This window comes from Amphibalanus amphitrite, unplaced genomic scaffold (genome assembly GCF_019059575.1).
Source record: "Amphibalanus amphitrite isolate SeventyFive unplaced genomic scaffold, NRLGWU_Aamphi_draft 000706F_arrow, whole genome shotgun sequence".
NCBI classification, from domain to species: Eukaryota; Metazoa; Arthropoda; class Thecostraca; order Balanomorpha; family Balanidae; genus Amphibalanus; species Amphibalanus amphitrite.
Window position 1 is genome coordinate 1 of NW_024882200.1, and position 16,787 is coordinate 16,787.

At 46.9% G+C, this 16,787-nt stretch overlaps 1 protein-coding gene across 6 annotated transcripts; it reads left to right on the forward strand.

The window, feature by feature from the left end:
• The first annotated feature begins 2,280 nt into the window (after positions 1 to 2,280).
• Positions 2,281 to 14,445, forward strand: LOC122364900. 6 transcript variants are annotated; one of them, XM_043335705.1, is made up of 9 exons: positions 2,333 to 4,588; positions 5,032 to 5,388; positions 5,954 to 6,082; positions 6,415 to 6,558; positions 7,309 to 7,396; positions 8,152 to 8,343; positions 9,910 to 10,032; positions 11,284 to 11,386; positions 13,622 to 14,445. In XM_043335705.1, the coding sequence occupies exons 2-9, from the start codon at positions 5,045 to 5,047 to the stop codon at positions 13,966 to 13,968; spliced, it is 1,470 nt and encodes a 489-aa protein (XP_043191640.1). In that variant the 5' UTR covers positions 2,333 to 4,588; positions 5,032 to 5,044; the 3' UTR covers positions 13,969 to 14,445. The 6 variants fall into 6 exon arrangements, 5 of the variants coding, with proteins under 5 accessions (XP_043191638.1, XP_043191637.1, XP_043191640.1 ...); XM_043335704.1 differs by lacking the exon at positions 2,333 to 4,588 and having other exon boundaries at positions 4,842 to 5,388; XM_043335706.1 differs by lacking the exons at positions 2,333 to 4,588; positions 5,032 to 5,388 and having other exon boundaries at positions 5,765 to 6,082.
• Positions 14,446 to 16,787: the final 2,342 nt, after the last annotated feature.

Below are 16,787 nucleotides of genomic sequence, written 5' to 3' on the forward strand. Positions count from 1 at the left end.
CGGCGGGACGTTGTCGCCAGCCGCGAGCCTAGCTAAATGCAACGAAACATTGTGATGCTCAATGCCTACCCCATGCTGCAAACACGTTTGTTTGTTTGTCGTTTATTGTTAAGAATCGACATCACATCTGACGGAAATAAAAGTTAGATTAGCGTATATACCTTATCATGTATATAAGCTGATATTTCACAACGCATAGGCGCCGCTACAGGTCGCAGCCACCGCCCGTCTCCCGTCAACTGCCCGTAATTAATTAATAAATAAAAAATATATCATCTGTACGCACTACTTCACTGTGCCAAAATTATCGTTCATTTAATTAGCCATCGGCTCTCTGTTGCCTATCTGGCAAAATATTAGCATACCTATACCTAATTAACCCTAGAAAAGCATGAAAGTGCATCCATTATTTTCATAACACGACAGCAGCTCAGTTGAAAAAGTACAAGCCCACCTTAGCACTCCGACAAAGCTGGATAATTTCCAGCAGCTCCTCCAATGTCGCTCCGCTTCAGATTTCAGACTCGCTCTTGATTGCAGTTATCGGACGATGACCACAATGCAGTATTTCACTTATTATTCACTTAGTCACTCATTACTCAGCTTATTATCGAACTAGATAAACACCACAGCACTGTTTATCTCACTGATCGCACAAGAATGGGCAAACCCACTCTGCGCACTGCAGCCACAACACTCCCCCGCCGGCCCCCGCGGTCCCCGGCGCACAACTGACAGATTGCGAAAATGGCGCCGCCGCCGTCAGCATATAGCTCAAAATTTCGCTAAATTTACACGGGTTGACGTAAACGAACGGTGCTCTGGATGTGTACCGCAATTACCAGTGCGACACAACACTCATTCGCGTATGGATACACTTGCTTTGCATGGAAACATATCAGTTAGGTATTTGAACATCTGTTATGCTGTTACATTATCCTGTTTTGCGTAAAGATGCTTGTGTGGTGTAATAAAACTGCCGATGTTTGTTAGTTAACCAATAAACGTCGTATAAAAACAAACTTATTCTTGATGCCTTTACTTATTATGGCGTTGTGCGACGGATACCTTGCTTATTTATCACGAAAATACTTAAACTAAAGATATTTTACTCAGTGAAGCAGAACTTTGAAGCTAATTGAACTATTTACGAGTATATTGAACTTGACATCGCTCAATATTTCTGTGTGTGAGTCATAATGCAAACCCTCCAAACAATTAAGGTTGATTCAGGACCCAAGATCCCAAGATCCCTCGATAAATTGAAAATGCAGGATCCAAGATCCCCAGGATCCCTCGCCAAATTGAAAATGCAGGATCCAAGATCCCCAGGATCCCTCGACAAATTGAAAATTCAGGATTCAGGATCCCTCGACAAAATCTGAAGTGCAGACTGCAGGATCTAGAATCTCCAGGATCCCTTGACAAATCTGAAGTGCTGGATCCAAGATCCCCAGGATCCCTCAACAAAATCTGAAATGCTGGATCCAAGATCCCCAGGATCCCTCGACAAAATCTGAAATTCTGGATCCAGGAACCACCAAGATCCCAAATCTTGGATCCAGCGGATCCTGGATCTCGGATCTTTTTGGGATCTTGGCACAAGTCTGCTCACAACTTCAAACATAAATTTTTCACAAACCAAGCTATAAATGAAGCGGGGAATAATTTATATCACTAGATTTTTGGTTGTTTGTAGCAACAACTATTCACTTTGTAATACATCAAAATTTGAGGAATATTTGGACAGTTCAAGGACTGTCCAAATGTTGACAATGACAGAATGCTCAAGGACAATGAACAATCAGGGCTCTAGGTCTGTGGTATGTTAAATATCAGGTTCCTCCAATGGCGGTCAAGTCGCGCCTAGAATGTCGAGCGAGTCAGCGGACACAACTTCGGCAGGTAAAGCGTTCCAGCTGTTCATGGTACTGGCGCTGAAGCTGTTTCGCCGTGGGGTCACCGCCCTGGGTTTGAGTGGTGACTGGTACCATTTTCACTAAATTCTATAAATGACATCACTGGTGCGTTTGCCCACATGACTGTAGGCAGAAGACCCGTAGTTCATATTTTATTGAATATTATTTGGGGTTGTGCCCTTATGATCGAAAGGATCATAACGAACGAAATTCATTTCCTTCGTTTAATGATCCTTTCCTTGGTGTTGCTAATTCTGTATGCTTGGTTAGGCGAATTTACAATTGGCTCAGAATGTTTTTGCACTTATTGGTTTCAGATGAATGTGAAGCTATCATGTTCTTTGTGTCACCACTGACACAGACTTGAGAGAGTTTTGCCTGCATTTGCGACGACATGGATCAGACCCTTATTTTCACGTGGATTGCCCGATGTGTCGCAAGAAGTTCACCACTGTTCGGTATTGGAAAGATCATGTTTTGTCTAGAAAGTGTTCTCCGGTTGAAGCTGCTGGTTGTGCTTCAAATGCTCCAGAGACATCTTCGTCTCAAAATCAACAAGAAACTGGTGTCGAGATTGATTCTGACTCTGGTGACAAGGTTGAAGACGACCCTGGTGCTCACGATGTGAGAAAACAACTGTTAGGACTCATAATCAAACTCCGCGCCCAAAATGTGACCGAAAATAGCTGCCATGCTGTGCTGGAGTTCATTGAGGACTTTTCGAAAGAAGTCATCCAAGAGTGTCTGAGCTTATGTGGGGAGGCACCATGCTGCCATCTTGAAGAATATTATCATAAACTCAAGACTCTGAATGAGCTGAGCAAGTTACAGGGTAGCGACCACCTAGAACGCACAGCTGTCAAGGAGTTTGAAACGGTTGATCCTGTATCTGTGACATTGGGCACAGACGAACATGGGAAAGATGAAACGCTCCAATACTTGCCAGTTACACCTCAGCTTAAACAACTCTGCGAGCAAGTGAATGCTTGCGAAGATGCAACTGCATCACCAGATGGGATACTTGGTGGCCTTCAGGATGGATACGTCCATAACAATAATAACAGCGAAGGTCGTTTGCTTCTTTCAGTCTACTATGACAGTTTTCAAGTAGGCAACCCCTTGGGCAGCAGAGCAAAGAACCAGAAAGTGGGCGTTGTTTATTTTTCAGTGAACAGTCTTAAGAACAGCGCACTTCGCAACAAAATCATCCTTTCGGTAGTCTTTCGAGAGGCACTGCTGGCAACACATTCATGGGCAACACTGCTCGACCCACTCATCACCGAACTTAAAGAGCTTGAATCAAGCGGTTTTGTGGCAAACATTCGTGGTGGCTCGCATTTTACTGCACACGTTGCAGTGTTGATCGGTGACAATCTGGGCGTACACAGTGTGGCGGGCTTTTCACAGTGCTTCAGTGGGGGTGCAATGATTTGCCGACACTGTCATGGAACGGCAGATGAGATACGAACAAAGACGAAGCTGGAAGAGTTTGACCTCCGTTCCAAAGAAGATTATGACTCCAAAGTGAAGCTTTTGCTTGAAGAAGGTTTCGGTGAATCACTCTCGAAAGCGTACGGCATCCGAAGCACGTGTCCGTTCAGCTCATTGACGGGCTTTCACCCGATGACGTCGATACCCCCTGATGTGATGCATGATCTTCTAGAGGGCGTTGTGCCGTCCACCATTGCTCTGGTGTGCGGTGGTTTGAGCTCTCGCGGTGATTTGTCTCTGAACGATGTGAACAGAGCTATCAGGTCATTCCCATACAGTCAGGTGGACACAAATCATCCCGCCCCGTTACGCCGTGATGGAAAGGGTATAACTGTGAAGCAGCAGGCGAGTGAGGCTTGGTGTCTTCTGAGGCTTTTGCCATTGATTCTCCTGAGTGCAGGTGTTCTCTCATCGGCTGTGTCTGGGAGCAAGATGTACTCCCTGCTCGTGCAGTTAATCAAAATCATGCTCCTACTCACTGTCTTCACGGTGTCACTGCAAGACTTGGATATCCTGCAAGGGATGGTGGAAAAGTTTTTGACAGACCTTCTCGCATGCTTTCCGGAGTTCAAACTGACGCCGAAGCATCATTTCCTCTTACACTATGCCGATCAAACGAGGAGACATGGCCCATTGAGGTATCTATGGAGCATGAGATACGAAGCCAAACATCAAACCTTGAAGCGGTCTGTGGCAAACTCGCGCAATCGTAAAAATATATGCAAGAGCATCGCAACTCGTTATCAGCTGAAGAGTGTCGCAGATGCAATGGAACTACGCGGTCGTATGAGCGGCGGGCAACCTTTCAGGGGAGAGGTTCCGGAAGCGGCTGCTGCATTGACGAGAGGGGCACAGCTTTTCAAAAAGGCGCTAATAAACGGCGAGAAGTACTGCGCGGGTGAAGCTCTGCTGCTGCACACTGGTGTCGCTGTGATTATCTGCATTTGCAAACATCCAAGCAGCGTTGAGTCGGACAAACAATTCCTGGTGCAGCACCAGGTGGCCATTTATGACACATCCTTGGGAGCTTTTATCATTTCTGGAACAGATCAATATGATGTATTCGACTGTGCGAGTCTCGTTGATCCCCAGCCCCTCGGCACGTACTGGATCAATGACCACCACTATGCCGTTCCTCGGAGGCTGATACCCGGCTACGGGATGCTGTAGAACGATAGGTAAGTGTGATGAACATTTATATCTTTACATTGGGAGCATCCACTTTCAGTGATTATGCTTGCATTTTGCAACGTGCACTTGCGCGGGATACGACCGCAAAATGCGGTAAATCAGGGATGCAAAGTCAAAGTCATAGCTCAAATCCGCTGTTTTTGCCAAAATATGAGTTAGAGAACGAGCGTGTTGTAAACGAGCGTGTGTAACGTGCTCCTTCTGTGCCGAAGCTAGACGGCTTCAAAGTCTAGCCTGTGGTTTCGGCTTCCCACGTTTCAGGTCTGAATGTCACTGGCCTCGGTTTTTGCTTCCAAATTATAATTTTGGAAGCCATTGGTTTCGGCTTCGGTTTTGGCTTCCTATTACCGTCCTGGCTTCGGCACGGCTTCCAGCCCAACCCTGGCCGCGACAGACTTTGTGGCTAAATGTGTAATTCGAATATTTACAGGACCACGATCGCCATGCTGACCTACGTGGTGCAGCAACACGACATCAACCGACTTGTGACTGTGAAGAATAAGGGTGATGTTTTGGCGGCCGCAAAAGAGGCGTTTTCTCTGTCTGGCAGTTATTGCTTAGAGCTTTACCACAAGGAGTCCGAATTGTATGTTCGCATCGATAACCCAGTAGACGACCTACCATGTGGCGGACGGATTCGCCTTGTCCCCGTCCAAGTCTCCAGCCCACCAGTGTCATTCATCCAAAGATGTCTCAGCACGGCCGACACCATCCCCGTCCTGACGATGACAGCTTCTCCTGGCGCCTTGGGAACTCCCTCCTGTTCCAAGGATTCAGCAGTGATCGAGTAAGTCCTTTGTACGACCCTACTAACATATTCATTTTCCTTTTTGATTTACCTTTGTCTTTCATTACCATCCGGAAATGTTAATTATCACTAGAGTTGCAAAGTTGAAGCCCGCAGGCCTGGCGCGGGGCATGGACTTAGGCCCGGCGGGGCAGAGTGGGTCTCGCATGAAGTGTTTGCCGGGCTGTGTCGGGCTCCCTGCCCATGTGGTCACACTGTTAGACGCCGGGTGGCAGGGCCTTGGTGGTGCACAGGCCTGACTGTCACCGTTACGGGTCGTGGTCGGGTCACACCAAGGTCTGAGCGGGGGCGGAGCCGGTGCGGGGCTTTGGTATGGGGACTTTGTGTATCTCTAATTATCACACACATTTGGCGACAGGCTGAAATTCTCTTCTGAGAGTTTTTTCGTTGTCTGTTATATTGTTTAATTAATGACTATATTATTTAATTAATGGTATCATTACATTACAAACACCATACCGTCCCCGGTGTGCCACTGCTACAAAGTCGGTATACTTCCATAGCCATGAATTGAAGATTCAACATTGCTATTCGTTTCTTTCAGTGACCTTTTGGTGCCATGCTCTTCCTCTGTGAGTTCTGCCGTCGGCGAAACGGCACAGGACCCGCTTGCTCTCACCGACGGCGGGACCAGTGACAACGAGTCCAGCAAGGACGCCGGGACCAGTGCGAGGTATATATGTGCTAATCATCTGGTATGTGCTGTAACATGGAAACAACAATTGGGAAGCCGACTTCTTTCAATATTGTTCATACTCATGCTCTAAGAGACTAAGAGTACAATTTGAAAACAAGAAGACAGGTGCATTACTCTTTTGATTTGTATCGTTTGTAATGCAATATTAATTCGTGTTCTTGGGTTGCAACACTATAAATATCCAATCCAATAAACATGGTGACAGATTTCCTGTATAAAGTGATACCCCCCCCCCCCTATTCACCCGCCAGCCTTCACCCACCATTTGCTGTGGCTTGCCATTGGTATATGACGTAATTGTTTCTTAGCCGGCAGGTGTTCGTCCTGGACACGAAAGCGCTTCCACCATCCGTCCGCGAGACTATGGAAAACGGCGGTGACCACAGCAAAGGAGAGCGAAGAGACATAATGGCTGCTGTGTATGAACAGTACACGAAGACGTGTCGCAGCAGGTATGAAAACGATAATCTGTGAAGCCCAACATAGTTTTTAACAGTAAACTCGTACCTCAGTCATTGGATGGACTGCCGGAATGGGGCAACCGTCCCGCTGCTTCCCAACAAACAAACAAAAGAGCAACGAAGCATCCTGGCAGCTAGTCTCCTTGGCATTCCATGAACCTGCTATTGTATTGGAAAAGCCTAGAAAAGTTATTTACGAAAGTTGTACGTGGGGCTACAAGCAGTGATATACCCATCGTAAATGCCTTTTTACTTAATATCCCAGGGATGTTGCATGTTTTCTGCGACCCCTAAATGTATTTCAATGAGCCTAAAAATGTGCATGCACATTGCACATTATGCTACCATGTGGAAATCGTGCATCCCTTATGAGCTAGACATTTCAATTTGGGGGGAACATAGGACCACTAATGGTGAGCCATTGTAGAAGGTTAAGGGGATGTGCCTAATTGTTTCGATGCAGAAGAGTGTGAAAGAGGCACGAAGTCTGATACATTTGCTTCATCGCAAGCGACTTTCATGAAGTTGTTTACTTGCTTAGACCAGCTTGAGCCCAACACTTTCCGCGGCCAGACATCGCTTCAGGCACGCCGTGCCTGAAATTTTTCACAACGCGGTGCCTGTACTTACTCTCATTTTGCATCTCTATTCTAAACTGTACGTTTTATGAGACATGACGCTGAATTCACTGTGCCATTCATTGTGTCGGAATGCATTCGCTGATATGATTTTCTGTAACAGGTACCTGAACAACGTAGACGCTATCGCAGCTGACGTCGCAGAACAATTCCCTGGGTTCGGGAAAGGACTGCGGCTGTCGGACCGGCTGGTGAGTTCTGGAAATCATGTGATAAAATGTCTTTCTCTCATCGTCAACTCAGTGTTATCACTGTTCACCATAGTCAACGTCCCCACCAATCTCCAATGTTACACGCTCCTGTCGCCGATTCCATTGTCCAGTGCGCGAACTGAGCAAATATATTAGCCACCGACATGTAATGATCTACTGATTCTTTTATTTCCGTTGTTTGTTCTGTTCATTTGCTTGCTGTATAATGAACGAGTACAAGCCGAAGTCAATTGACAAAAGATGTTGAGATCCCCTTAAAATATCAAGCCAGGCCTGCCCCCTCCCCCCACCACTATCAACCCAGTAGATCTGTAAGCCCAGCAATAAACTCAAATATCATCTATGGAATATGACACCAAGTCTGGCTTGGTGCCGGGCCAAGCATGTAGGTACTGAGTAAGCTCGCTTTCAGACCTGTCATAACACATACAGCAGCTGTCATACCGTGACTGACACTGGCAGACCCTGGCCACTGCAGTCGAATTTCGCATATGTGCTTTGAACTCGAGAAACGTATTTGAATATTCTTTTCAGTATTTGAATTCCCGATAGGTCATTTCTGTAGCTGATATTGATAGTGATACATATATGTACATAATTGTAGTCACGGCTTTGTGCCTGCGTTTTTTTTTTTTTTTTTTGTCTGTGATTGATCGTCGCAACAGCGTTAATGGCTGGCAACTTTTTGTAGGTATATTTACTAACAAAATATTGGTATGGTGTGCATGTTACAGAAACTTGTGAAGGAGTCACTGATCAATAAGTTCAAGAATAAGAGGAAAGCATGCGACGACCTCGAGGTTCAGCAGCGCAAGAAGACACCGAAGAAGCTTCCCAACTTCCTCCCAGACATCTCCCGTGTGGACGGGATGAAGGTGCACGAGTGCGTACTCGACATGAAGAAGGGCACTCTCAACGAAAGCCAGGTACGTGTAAAGCCTTAACCCCATTTCCTGGCATACAGCCAACAAGGAATTGCTTTGTAATTGCTTTGTTGTTTGGTCCCTGATTATTCATCATTGGTCATCCTGTGATCGGCGCCACCTTCGGAATATCGGGGATGCCCCCCCCCCCCCCCACCAGGTCATTCGACTCCTATACATCGTTTATTAGAAGCGGAAAAAGTCTTGGAAGCGTCGTCAACAATCATTTCGCAAATATTTCTGTCATTTTTGGTGCTCAGACCTGAGTTAATTTCTGTAGTGGTGACGACCGAATCTTCCATCAGCGTTTTGCAGCATATCCAAATGTTTGATGTTTGATGTAAATAGCAAAACGAAATTAACTCAAATATGTATAGTTTCCGAGGAGACTGTCATTATCATATTTATGCTACTTTTAATTTACATTATGCTCCTCGCTGCCGCTCTAAACAACCTACAAATACCTACAAATTGGAACTCGATAGATTCAACCGTTTCTGCATTACGGGGTAAGAATCCTGAAATTTACAGATGGGCCATGCATATTGCACGTGATGTCTAGCCACACATCAAAATTGAGCACAAACGGCCAAGCCATTTTGGAGATATAACACAAAACATGTTCATAACATCCTTCATTCTGCACGTGCCACGTGCTACATTCATCACGCATACTCGTATATGGTCCGGGGTTAGTCTCATTCAAGGCAGAAGGGATGAAGCTACCCACCAAGGAAGACCGCGCGTGAATCGGGCCTGCGGCTGCAGAGATATAAGTTCGTCAAAAGCGTAATGGGGCCGTGCCGTGTCGGGCCGCTCATACTCAGATTTTTCCAGTATTCCTCGAAGAACTCGCTCGCGCTTCGCGCTCGCTCGTAATGAGGTCGTCGAGAGGTTATACGCTAGCTATAAAAGCGTTGCACAAACGCCATTTAAGTGTTCACTCGACGTAAATACGATGTTGTCGAAACGTTGCGACGGCATTCAATTGCATACTCGGCTTACGTTCAAATGACGTTTTCTGGCGTCTGCATTTTTACGTTGTGACAACGTAAAATTGGCACGTTGTGACAACCCTTTTTCAACCCTCTTAGTACCTTGTAACAACGTAAAATTGTTACCTGGGCTGTTCAATGTGCATAATTATGTATAAAGTACGAATAGCAGACCCTGGCCACTGCACTCGAATTTCATATATGTGCTTTGGACTCGTGAAACGTATTTGAATCTTCTTTTCAGTATTTAAATGCTCGATAGGTCATTTCTGTAGCTGATATTGATACATATACATAATTGTGGTCACGTCTTTGTGCCTGCGTTTTTGTCTGTGATTGATCGTCGCAACAACGATAATGGCTGGCAACTGTTTGTGTGTCCATGTCAAGTGCCTTGTCTTGCGGCCTCCAATAATGTAAAATATCTATGCAATATATGGATGAAAGTAAAATAGCGCTAAGTACTGCTTTTTAAAACGCTCAAGAGAATAAAAAGCGGTGTTTCCTTGTTCAAGTGAAATTAAAATGTATTCAGTAGTAAGGCAAGTTATCGACAAGGCGTGATTCTCCGCAGGTGCAGGAAGCGATGAAGATAACTCTCCCAGACCGGCGTCGGATGCTGGCCGGTGTCAAACGCGCAAGAAAAAGCATCGCAGGAGTGAAAGCCAAGTATCCACTGCTTTTTAACGAAAATGAGGTATGTGTAATTCGAATGGCTGACTGCCCACGCTCGGCTAGCGGGGGGGGGGGGTGAATCTGGCCCTTCAATCATCTCGATTGCTCATAAGCGGATATTGACATGTGACTTACAGAACCTCCTTCTGCACCAGTTCGACGTTACCCCTGAATGTTTGAATGAGATTGGCCCTGAAAATTTCTGAAAATGGCATTTTGATAACATCATCCTATCCAGCGGGGAGTTCAAAGTGTGAAAGACACTTTGAACATATTGTATCTTACCTAATAATTGCAAGACAATGCAGAGCATTGTGAATTTCTGTCGACGAAACCTCACGATTGAGCATAAATGGGCATAAGTCACGTTTTTGTTCGCACCTGCTTGCCCTTTTTAGCATGCCATTTTCTGCACAATCGTGCACATACACATTAACCCTATTACTGGGGGGGGGGGGGGGGATCGGCCCCCGCCGGTAGTTTTTCAAATCTGACAGAAAACGTCTGGAGCCAGCTTCCTGAAATTTGATGACTTTTTATTGAGCACCGTGTGCCAATTTTTTTGCCTTTCGTATAGCCCATTGTCGTCCCCAGGGCCAATTTCTCCTGGACACTTTTCGGCCGTCTTGACGATTTCGATATACTGGGACCGCTTCTGATTTTCGAATATTATAAAAACCGGAGTATATATCATAGCCCTATTCATCAAGTAGCTGCTCCTAAAACATTATCTTAATTGGATAAAAAACAACATCATAGAGTTTTTAGTGACAACGTGAAAATCGTGAAATATTAGGGGAGAAAGCCACTGTAAACCCAAATTTTTGACTTTTAAATTGTTTTATAGCACATCAAATAATTCACGATGAGGGCAATTGAATGGCGTTTGTCCCATCGAAATCGGCCGGTTAGTCAGAGACCTTAAGGGGGCCGAATCGCCCCCCCCCCCCACACACACACCAGTAAACGAACTCCAGGTTCAGAAAGCCCACCAGTAATAGGGTTTAGTTGGCCTGGTGTTTAATTTCCAGTAATGTATTGGCTATGTCTGTGAAGCTTGTCCTAGTCATTGTTATATAGTTCCTCTCTGTTCGTCAGTCTCGTTCTGTCCTGTCCTGTTTTATATTCGTTATCCGTCCATTCTCAAATCGCGTGGAATGTTTTCGGTAGTTTTGTTTATGTAACCTTTCTGTCAGTGCTCCTCACCCCAATCAACATCATATTCTGTTAGTAATTAAAATAATTATCACCATTGTTCATCACTGTTCCGCAGATATGGGAAGAGTATGCGCGACTGAAGTCGGACGCTCGGGGCGGCAAGGCCGTCCAGGCTGATGCACTACGGGAGCTCAAAAAAGTTCTTCGCAACGTACCCGGTAAGGGACAGTAACAGTCGGGGAACAATTTGCCCGATAGATTTGTAATTTGCATGCATCTTTTTTCCTCGCCTCACGTCCAATTCGACAGGTCGCATTAATTCATAGCTTCCCCTTTCACAAAGGGTTAAAAGATGGAAATTAAGACACCAAGCTGCATCAAAGGAGTTGTTTTTAATCAAAAGTTAACTCTTTCAAGTTTGACCTTTTTAACTCGTTAACGCTTTTTAACTTTTTTTCGTCTGATCTTGAGGAAAATTTCCTAAATAGATGTCATCGATTCGTCATCGAATTCTACAAAATTGTAGGATAGCATGTGACGCAGGCCTTTACACACTTAACATGACCCGTTTTGACCTGAGCTTGGCATTTGATTGTGCCTATCACACCTTTCCCTGTCATTTGTCAATGTATTATGCTAGTTTGGGTTACATTGGTGCTGCCGATAGACTGGTTTCTACGGCTAAGGAGACGCCAGTGTTCATCTCGCATCATGCTCTTTGACATGACCTAAGACCTTTCAAGAAAATTGTTATTGTGCTATAAACTCGTCTCGTTGATAGCTTTCCTTTGCCGCCTGCCTCCCCCCTTGCACCTATTGCTTCGGGAGTCTGTTATCGGCCGTGGGCGTTTAACGCCCCCTCCCGTCGCAACAACAACCCTAGTAACTGCCAGGTTAACCCGCGCCCCGTTGGGATCTGGCGACCCTCCCCCGTTGGGGGAGGGGGAGGGCATTTTGGCCCCCGAAGATATCTCGAGAACCACGCGACGTAGCGACAAGCGACAAACGGCGTTGGGTAGACCTGGTGGTGAACTCTCAAAAGCATATAAATTTTAAATCGAGGTCACGGGTCAGGTCAAACCGAGGTGAAACGTGAAATATCGCATTTTTGCTATGTTTTACTATGACGCCTGCTGAAATGAAGCTTTCCAGATGCTTCTTTTTATCAGGGAAGCCCTTAGACAGACACACGACCTCACTGAAGGGCCTAAGGGGTGGTGCACATCAAAGGTCAGGTCAAGGTCAGGTCACACAAGGTCAACTTTCAAACATGAAAAACATGGTCATGCGACACATGTTTTTAGGTCAACTTTCAGACAGGAATCCACCTGTAATGGTCTAGAAAGTGTATCTGAGACTTGGAAGCGAAAACTCAGTAGGAGAAGTCAAGGTCTAATGAGTTCAAGGTCACGCAAGGTCAAATGTGTAACATGACTACGCATAGTTGTGCGATACATGTTTTTAGGTTATTTTTCCAAGCGTAAGTCACTAAAACACTCTTTAACACTCTTATTTGTACCATGGATACTCTAAGAAGTCATTTAAATGCCAAATTTGAAGTTTGGATGGGTCTGCACTATTGATCAACCAGGCGGTCAACACCTAAGAGCTATAAGTTCGTAACCAAAAGTGATATCGGCCTGAAATTTTCAGTGTACATGCACTAGATAGGGTTCTAACACATATGTTCCGTTTTTTTTTTTTTGAAAATTTTGAAATATAAAAAATATTCATTATTTTAAAAAAACATCATTTTTTGAAATATTTTTTTTAGAAAACTAAAATTTTGAAAATCCGAGATGGCAGTTTTGTAGGCCCGTCTTTTCTTTACAAAATCATGCAAATAACTTAAAGATTGATTAATAACTCTGACTTTGGTGAGCGTGTAAAGATGACACTATTTTTGACATGACCTCAGTTTGACCTCAATAACTCGACCTAAGGTGATCTATGACCTGAAATTTTGATGAAGGTGTCAAATTGATGTCCGGAAAGGTACCCAAAATTTGGCGGAGCTTCGCGCTGCCGCTTTCTTGCTATTTGCGAAAAAACACCGGGGGGCAAAATGCCCCTCCCCCAACGGGACGCGGGTTAAATAATGAATTGCTTTCCATTTCCCTTCCCCCAATGACTTCAGTTTCCTCCAATCCAATCAGTTTTCACTGCGGTATCGAAACAAGTGCTGGGGCGAAAAATACCCTCTTCGTGAGACTCGGTACATTGAAATGACTCAGATTTTGCGGTTACTTCATGGTCAGGAAAGGAGACATCTATAGTGTTTGGTTGGTTCAGTGCAAAATCTAGTGAGTTATACTTAGTGCAAACAATACATGACAGCTGTTCCCGTGATTGAGTAGCGATGTAACATACGAGTAAGAGTTGATGCTGTGATCTGTGCCTAGGTGTTGGCATAGATGAGAATAACATTGCGCATTGTTCTGTTCTCTGCATAGGCCACGACGCCGAAGGTCTGGTGGCCTCCCTGAAGGAACTGGAAACAGTTTTTGTAGAAGAGGAAGGACATCATACATACCCCGTGATCGTGCGGCGGGGTGGTAGTGCTGCCCTCTTCGTGGAGGGGGTGCACTGCGCCGCCCTCAGTGGGAGCGAGGAGCTCCAGCTCCTCACGTGGGCGGTATCGTTTTCCGTGTTCTGCCAGCCGCTCTACTACCTTGGCATCAAGAACACGGCCACTTTCCTGGCGGTATACGTAGTACATTCCGACGTTAAGAAGGATGTTCCGACGGCGCTCCAGGCCGTGCTCACTAAACTTCTCCCAGCCGGCGAGCTGCAGCACTGAGCGAGAGAGAGAGAGGTCCTGGTTTCCGACTCATTCGCCGGTTTTTCATTGACTGCGGTCGAACTGGACGAGGGCGTGGTCCTGTCACGCCCCACTGCCACATCGCCTGCCCATTATTCGCCCTTCATGGGAGCCACGGACGTTGCTTTGATGGCGGTGTATATGTGACAGGGCCCACTGCCACATCGCCTGCCCCTTATTCGCCCTTCATGGGAGCCTAGACACGGACGTTGCTTTGATGGTGGTGTATATGTGACAGGGGACTTTGTTTAAGTGTTTAAGAGGGTTACGTTTTTGCAGCGCTAAAACTAGAAAAAAAACTGGATCCCTGAAGTAAGGGAACGAATGGTACGAGAAGGCGTCAATGATTGTGCACTGTGACTGTGCAGTGAATAGAAAAATAGAAAGCGCATGCTTCTGTTATGTGTTATATTTCGTGTTGTATTTCGGGGAAATATATCCGTACTGACCGGGTAAGAACCGCGTGTATACCGAGTAAAGACTGCGCACGGGGGTAAAGTATCCTCCGACAAGAGGGGGTAAAAGTACCCTCGGCAGGGGTGGTTTAAATATATTGGCGAGTAAGGTTATTCGCCAGTAACGGGTTATACGCCGGCAACGGGTTGAAATTCTACCACCCAGGGAAGAGTAAACATTGGCTGCGTGGGTAACAGAGCGAAGAGTAATCACTTCTCTGCGGGTACACGTAAAGAGTTAACCCGACGGTGGGGGGTCAGCTTGCTGGGGTATATCCGTCAGAACAGGATAGGGTGATCCGCGAGGGAAGTGTAAAAATTACCCTCTGGTGCATAGTCAAATATGGTTGCGAGTAGGGGTACCCGTAATAAACGGGTTTTACCCGCCGACGGAGAGTAGAATTGTTTTGAGTGTAAGTCGTTTGCTGTTTTCATTAGCTGGCGATGCTGTTACTAACATCAACGAATGGCACAATTTCTATGATATTGGCATAATATTCTGGCACTGTGTTGACTCCAATCACCACCCCGACACGAACTCAGCTATACCGGACAGCGCCGATAGTGTTCCCCATTCCCTCCGCGGCCGGGTTACCCACAGAGCTCGCCGTTCCGCCCACAGAACGCGCCGGGAGGGTGTCGCCGCCACGTCTCTGACCGACAGTCGCCGGCGTCCGCCGACAGGCCGAAAATGAAGTCATCACTGGCGGCGGGCTGCGTGGTAAGCCGTGATGGGCGTGCCCGGCTGTGCCACGCGCACCGTCATAAAACCCATCAGGGACGGAGCAGACGTCGGCGGCGGTGAGCCCGGGTGGCGACGAAACACCGCGTCGGTCCTGTTCGTCCCCTCCCCTGGCCGACCGACACGCGCCACACAGGGCAGTGCGCACGCCGCCGACCCCAGGATGCACGTCGTTATTGGCTGTGCAGCGTGCATGATGCGACAAAATGCGTGTCAGCGCGTCCGCCTCCTGGCTGACGCCATCGGTAGGGCATTTGTCGGCCACACAACTAGACACGACAACCCGTTCTCGGTGCTAGTCTCTAACCAGGCAGTCCGTCCACAATTAGTCGCCGAATGTCGATCGCTGGTAGCTCTACGCAATTACATACATTACAACCGCCCCTCGAGCGGAGCCCCAACGTGTCCGTTTGACACTCGAGCGGCGCCCGAACATCGCAAAGCGTCGCGTTCGATGACTTGAGCATCGTTAACGACGTCCGTCGGTCGGTGCCATGCTCGGAGCCGATTAATACTGGTCCGCCGACGCCGAGCCGATCGGACGAGGCACGCCAACCGGGGACAGTGGCCGCGACGGTAGAAGTTTTTACTCATCGATGGACACCTTGGAAGTTTGCAACACATCTGGACAAGAAAACCGCCGTCATATACGGAAGCAATACCTTGGCAAGACATTTCTAGCATCGGAAGAGTCACTACAGATTCCTACCGGGTACCACCTCCCGAACCGCTACGTCAAGCTGCAAAGTTCGGTCGGTCGGTTGCATTAAATATGCCCGAGTTGCTGGCTCACATTAAATATGTGTGAGTTCCAGCGAGCCCGATCCGCGGTGCCAGTCTCCAGCAGTGGCGGCGGTCGTCCACTCATGGCAGGCACGCACTTGGTCGCTGATCGGTTCATCGGCAACCCCCCTCGCGACTACAAAGGAGTCCAGCTGGCTATGGGGTCATCGAGACACCTGACCGCCTGAGGATGACGGCACTGCGCTACAGGCCAGCCCCGGGGCGGCCGGCCACGCGCCCGAGGAACCACGCCACGCCAGCACACATACCGGCCCCAATTTAAGGTTTTTTCTTCCTCTCGGCGGGGATGTTAACGAGGTATACGTCCGCGGACCGGCAATTAAAGGCGCATAAATGGCTGAGGACCACCCCTGGGCGGTCGCGCCGAGGCTGACCTCTGACCTTATCGGAACGGCGCTGAGCGCGTGATTGAAAGGTGGACCAAACGGGGTCTCCTCAACGAAAGGAGTCTTCACAACAGCTCTGACGGGCGGCAACCAAAGAACCCTGTCAAGCATGAGCGTGATCATTATTATGTTTGATCCATTACTTTTTGGATGATGGTTTGTTTAGAATGGGTAATTAATGGACGAGGATCACACGGATGAAAAACTGATTTTCTCGCTGTGGAATGCTGAAATGGAATTATTTATCTAATCCTTTCATTTACCTACGTCATGTTTTCGCTCACTAACACCAGATTACCTAAACATTTATGTACTTATATAAACATGGGTGACAATTGTGTCTTTGAGCTGTCATATTTATCAGAGCAGATTTGATCGAAGCATTCACACAGATATAAAAAAGCCGGGAAG